This window comes from Monomorium pharaonis, chromosome 5 (assembly GCF_013373865.1).
Source record: "Monomorium pharaonis isolate MP-MQ-018 chromosome 5, ASM1337386v2, whole genome shotgun sequence".
NCBI classification, from domain to species: domain Eukaryota; kingdom Metazoa; phylum Arthropoda; class Insecta; order Hymenoptera; family Formicidae; genus Monomorium; species Monomorium pharaonis.
Genome location: NC_050471.1, coordinates 18,242,600 through 18,249,243, shown reverse-complemented (window position 1 = coordinate 18,249,243; position 6,644 = coordinate 18,242,600). Strand labels below are relative to the sequence as shown.

Sequence of the window (6,644 nt, the reverse complement as noted above, 5' to 3'; positions counted from 1 at the left end):
TCTCTAAATTGCAACAACAGCTGTTCGAAAATCGAAATATTGAATAAATTTGTAAACCATTTTTCATATATGTCACATTAATATTCGATTGTCATTTGAACTGGTGTGGTATGATATCTATTTTATAAGTTAGCGTATCCTTGTTAATAATGTTGGGATTTATTGTTGTCTGTGCTGTGGATATGAATGAGATGGGTTAATCTCATTCATTATCTTTTTCGTGTACTTACTTATGAGAACTTCTAATTTCTTTTTTGTTTCTTCGTTCCTGAGGTACCATAAGTTCTTAGTTCGAGTCTTTTGGCCTTGGAAAGACTTGCAGTAACATCCACCTTTGGCTCTCGTTACACGTATTCTGTTCTATGTTATTGTATACTAAGAGCCAATTATAACAAGATACCTTTTAATATTTAATATCAGTATTGATGGACGGGCCGGTTGTTCTCGCGCAGGCGTGAGGCTTCAATAAAATATCCATTAGTAATAGGAAGGAAATCTTTGGTCCCCATACAATTTTTTTGCAAATTTATAAAAACGTCAACACATTTTATTTATTTAACATACACGCATATATTGCAAGAGATATCGTTATAGTGACATATCACGCTAATCATTTGCTGCCAAATTGCTAACAATGGAAAAACAATTTTCTGCTAAGTGAAATTGCCAAATTCAGGCCTACTGCGTCCTTGAGTGCATTTCTATTGCAAACAAAACTCGATATCATTTTAGGTTTGTTTGGATCGTATGCTCCAATATACTCTTATTTGTCCCAAAGCGCCAACTAATTAATACGATTAGTTAACAAGCGCGTTAGGGCAAATATGAATATGTCGGAGCATGCGATCCGAATAAATCCATTCTAACACAAAATTGATCACAATACTACAGCAGATTTGCCATTAACATTGAGACATCAGATTGAAATAACAAATTGACAGCATGTTTGTCAATTGCAGATCAATAATAAATATGCATCAAACAGTCAGTAGATCTGTGTGCAGAATTTACAATAAATTGATGATGAACTCAAAGCAAATCTGTCTGGAAAAACGACGGTAAAATGACAATAAATACAAGGTAGATTTTTTTGCAAAAAAACAGATTATTAATAAAGTATTAGTTTAGTTCTCCTTTTCAATGTGGAAAGAAAGAAAAAGACATCCCTTTTGCTTATTCCATTTCATTCTCATTAATAGACTGATATATTTCAATTTAGCATTATACACTCCGGAACAAAATTAAAGGAACACCTAATTTTTCCAGAAAAAAAGTGTAAAATTCAAACTATAGCAACTTTGCGAATAATAATCCTAGAAAAAAATACCAAAAAACAAATTAAAAGGCAAAATGTCTACTTTTCGACGATTATGTCAAAATTTTAAATTTTTTTTAGCCGGTCAGCCTTGCGCGAGGTGTCACTTGATACCTCGCGCGATAATATGAGATGACACTTCCTCTGAGAGTGTTCAAGATATTCTTTATTAATATAATTATTTTAATATTTCAATATAATAGTATATGGTTGGAGTGACTCTGTCTCACTTACAACAAAATATTATAGATTTTTTAGAAAACTAATAAAATATCCAAATCTCTAAAAAAATAAAAAACGTTTCAAAAATTTCTCTTTAAAATTGTTTAAAATAAGGATCTAAAACTAGGTACCTTATTCTATCGCAAATACAATAATTTTTTTTATTTGTGTACGTGGCGAGTGGCCTTCACTTGGACACAGTGCAGATGGACACAAAATAATGTACACCGTACATTTCTATACCGTAAAGTTGTACACCGTACATTTCTACGTTGTGGCCACACACACACACACACACACACACACACACACACACACACACACACACACACACACACACACACACATACACGCGCGCGCGCGCGCGCGGTAAGTGCAAGGGGGGCCCCCTCCCTCTCGCACTCATCCCGCCGGTAAGGATGCCCTAATCAGAAGAGTATAGAAATGGTATAGAAACAATTTTACGGTGTACAACTTTGCGATGTACAAAATTCCTGTGTCCAAATAAACTGTGTCTATTTGAACTGTGTACATTATTTTGTGTCCACTTGCAACATGTCCATCTGCACTGTGTCCAAGTGAACCACTCCCGTACGTGGCACCTAATGAAATTTATATCAAAAATAATAAAAACAGGTCAATGTATCGAACCAATACCAATTTTCCTAATACAATATAATTTATTAAATCAAAAATATGTTCGCGCCGTAATGGAAACTAATAAACGAAAAATTATATATATGATATTTAAAAGGTAAGTTTCTGTAACGCATTGTTAAACCAGCGTATGGAAAACAAAAAATAAACAAAATATAAAGAACTCGTTAATGCTAAGCAAAAATAATAAGATAAACAGGTCAATATATCGAGTCAGTACCAATATAATTTATTAAATAAAAAATATATTATTATAAACGCTATTAAAAACAACTGTGTTAAAATTATTAAACAATTTGCCTTCCTTCTCAATTCAATAAAAAAAGTAATGTCACGAAGTCATAAAAGATTTGGAAAACTTCAACAAATATATGGACTTAGAAACTAAAATGAGAAATGCGGTCATCCCACAATTACATAGGTTTTTAACAAAGGATTATATAGTGAACAACATTGATAAAGAACTTTTGAAATTACACAAGACAACCGTTGAATTTTCCAAAATGAATCCTAATGTTATTTTTACTAGAGCTGACAAAGGTAATGTCACAGTTGCTCTGGATAAACAGGAATGTATTACAAGAATGGAAGAAATTTTGAAAGATAAAAACACATACACGGTTGTTAAAAAAACTCGAGTTGCATGCTGGAAAGGAACTTAAACAATATGTTAAAGGATTGGTTACACAAAAGGTTTATTTAGAGAGAAACCTATTAGGCGCTTCATTCAAGTGATTCCAATTTACCTAGGGCTTATGGCCTTCTTAAAATCCACAAACCGAATACACCATTAAGAATTATTGTTTCTTCGGTAAACACTACCCTATATCCACTTGCGAATTACATACATAGAATCATTAAAGAAAGCATGCCGATTTACAATAGATATGCCATGGACAGTTTCAGATTATACGACGCTCTCTTGGATAAAAATATACTCTTAACACATATCTTAATATCGTTGGATGCAACTTTATTATTTACAAATATACCTCGAGATCTTGTGATACAAAGCATCATAAGTAGGTGGACATTTATTGAAAATAATACATCCATTCCGTTAGACAATTTTACACATGCCATTAATTTCATTCTTTCGTCAACCTTTTTCACGTTTAACAATAAAATATATGTATAAGCAAACATTGGGAACTCCGATGGGCTCACTTCTGTCACCTATTATGGCTGATTTAGTATTGCAGAACATCGAGGACAAAGCGTTAAAAGCATTAAAAATCGAAATTCTGATTTATTATCGATATGTAGATAATATTCTATTATATATACTGCTGACAAAAACCACCCTAAGAGCAAAAAGTCGACTTTAAGTTGACTTAAAATCGACTTTACCGAAACTTGACTGGCCTGAAGTCGACTTTTTTAAGGACGAAAGTCGACTTTTAGTCGACTTATAGTCGGCGAATGACCCAAAAAACGTCGACTTCCCGTCATAACGAAAAGTTGACTTTCCGTCAACTTTAAACGTCAGATTTCAGTCAACTTTCTATGCACGGGATCTATTCTGTACTGCCTACCGACAACTATCGGTGTCGTTGCGTAAATATTTTATATAGCAAAAAGCCTGCACAACGACACCGATATAGTTGTCGGTAGCCGATACAGAATAGAGCCCCAGATCGAAAACGCAGAAATTTTGGATGGAAGTATATTTTTAAGGTTATGAGTAGATGTTTAACTTGTCCTGTCAAATATGAGGAAAAGTTTTCGGGAATTATCGAAACTTTTTGATCAGAGAAATAGACGTACTTTGCTGCTTTATCATCGCGATTCTGAACCTCCTGTTTCAAACAAATTATTATGGTGGTGATATTCTTTTTCCTAAATCATCTGCGATTTACGATAACTCAATAAATATTATAATTTGGCAGACGTTTCGTTTTCCGATGGATTAGTAACGATGTCGATCTTCTTTTTCTTGTCGGCCCAAACACGAAATCTTTTACGTTTAATGAATGACGCAGATAGAGCAATAGCATTGGATATTACATTATTAAATGATTGATTGAAAGTGGTAAAATTGACTTATAAAAGTCGACTTTTCGTTGACTTCTAAAAGTCGACTTTCTGCTGACTTTCCGTCAACTGTGCTCTTAGAGCACTGAAATTGTCAACATGTTTAACATTGTAGACTTCAGTTCACTTTAGAACTTGAAAAAGACCGTTATTTCAGTTTTTTAAATCTTTTGTTGAGAGTGGATGACAACAAGATTATAATTGATTGGTTCCATAAAGATTCGTTTTCAAAGGGAGATATTTGTCGTTTTTCTCGCATCATCCTCGTTGCCACAAAATAGGAATGATCTATAGCTTAATAGATAGAACAGTTGTATGTTGTCAGATTCATCTTTTTGGCAAAAAAACCTCGAAGTTTGCATCAATATATTACTAGATAACGGTTATCTATTTGATCTTATTTTTCATGAAATTAATAACAGACTTAAGAAACATTTCAATAATCAAGTAAAACTCACAGACTAATCATGTTACAACGGAAAGTCAACACATAAAAAAAAAATATTTCGTACTACCTTATATTAAGCAAATATCTGAAACCGCCTCCTTCTTTGTTAATAAAAATTTGTTCATGGTTGGTTTCGTTGCCTCAACAAATTAAACATGTTTATTAAGGTGCAGAAGGATATAACCGACTGTTCGAGACTAAAACTGTTTCATTAAAATTTTAACATTTTTTTTTGCTGTGTTTTATCCGCGAGTAGTGAGAGCTGCTGACAGCCATCGCGCTGATTGTAGTTCATTCATTCGATGCATCTAGTCGCACGGCGCTGTCACTAGCTCATTACGCGCGCGTTTTTCGTTTTCTCGCATCGTGGTAACTATGCAAACAAACATGCCCAAAAAAGAGCATGTCAAAATCAATGCCCAAATAAGTCTCGAAATCAGTTCCCTTGCCGCCTCCTTTTTTGCCTCCGCGATCGTAATTGTCTTAAGACGCAAAATTAGTCAGTCTGTCGCAGCGCGGCACTGACATTAGATTGTCCCGCAGATCTCTCGCGTCATCCGCCGATCCTAGCTGCGGGGATTCACTTCTGTTCCATCCCTAATTCGGCAACTTGTGTCAATTAATTCTTAAGTTCGCGTATTCGTGTGAATGTGTGAGTGCATCACGTCAATGCGCGGGTGCCCGTATCTTTCCCGCGAACGTCCTCTGCCTCGTGCACAAGATCTCCGTCGGATCGCGCGTAAGATTTCCGGATTCGCGAGAGCTTCGATCTAGAGGCTCTTCAAAATTTCCGCGTCGATTACAGGCAGCGTAATATCGGGACGTGTCAAGATCTCCGTAAGATTGTAAAAGATACGGTTTGCCCCTCGCTCCGAACGTCCGTTTTTAAATAAATAATTAAAGCGTGAGTGACACCATCGCCTCCTTTTTCTTCCTAACACCCCCCGTGAATCTACCGCATTCCTCACCACTCACTTCGCGTCTCAATCGGGACGGATCCCGGAATTTTCCGTGCGATCGCGTTTACCCTATGCCCGCGCAAACAAATTTGGTCCTTCGAGCCGGATCGGAATGAGTTCTCAATTCGCGGTCACGCGGAGGTGATTCAATTGATTCAAATGATAATCAGTGTGTCTCTCACCATGGTGGATGTTCTTGAAAGGCAATAAACGATCCAGAGGGTAATCAAACGTGCCCTTGAAAACTTCAAAAAAATCGGAAGGGGTAATCTGACCTCGGCAAAGATTCGTTCCCGCATCCTGCTTCTCAAGGACAACTGGAGTCAATTCATGATTGGGCATGCCGTGAAGAAAGCGATTCCCAAGGCAAAACGAGAGGAGTTCCCGTACTTCAGCGAGGATCATTTCGAGAGAGTCCAAGATGCCTACCTCAACGCTCTGGACTACATGGCGGATTGCTTAGAAGAGCTCGAGCCGACAGTGAGTCCGAATCATTCGAGTATCTTTTACGTCGACAGACGTCCGGATGCGTCCGCGACTGCGTCCGCGTTTTTGTTGCAGCATCTCCCTCTCATTCAATTACCGCCGTTTGATGGTAAACCCGACGAGTGGACACAGTTCCGCGATCGATTTACTGCGCTGATTCGCGATAATAAAGATCTGAATTTCGCTCGCATGCACTTCCTGTCCTCGTGCTTGAAAGGCCGCGCCGCAGAATGTATTGCGAATCTTCCTGTTACCGCGGAGAATTTCGAGATCGCGTGGGCTGCGTTGACTTTGCGCTACGAACAAGCGGCGCTCGCTTAACATCCATCTCTCCGCTCTGCTCGGTCTCTAGCGTACCGCGCGAATCGGCTTCCGAGTTACAGCTTTTATATGATAAGGTTATGGTCGTTCTAACATCCTTCTCGAATTTGGATCGCAATGCCGAAAATCTTTGGAACGATATGCTCGTTTACCTTATCACGCAGAAACTCGATCCGATCACGCGTAAAGCTTGGAATTTACA

The 6,644-nt window shown here is 37.3% G+C and overlaps 1 protein-coding gene across 1 annotated transcript; it reads left to right on the top strand.

Annotated features, from left to right (window-relative positions):
* Nucleotides 1-5,965: 5,965 nt before the first annotated feature.
* Nucleotides 5,966-6,442, top strand: LOC118645781. The gene has a single exon (XM_036287488.1). It carries the CDS (start codon nucleotides 5,966-5,968, stop codon nucleotides 6,440-6,442), a length of 477 nt encoding a protein of 158 aa, XP_036143381.1.
* Nucleotides 6,443-6,644: the final 202 nt, after the last annotated feature.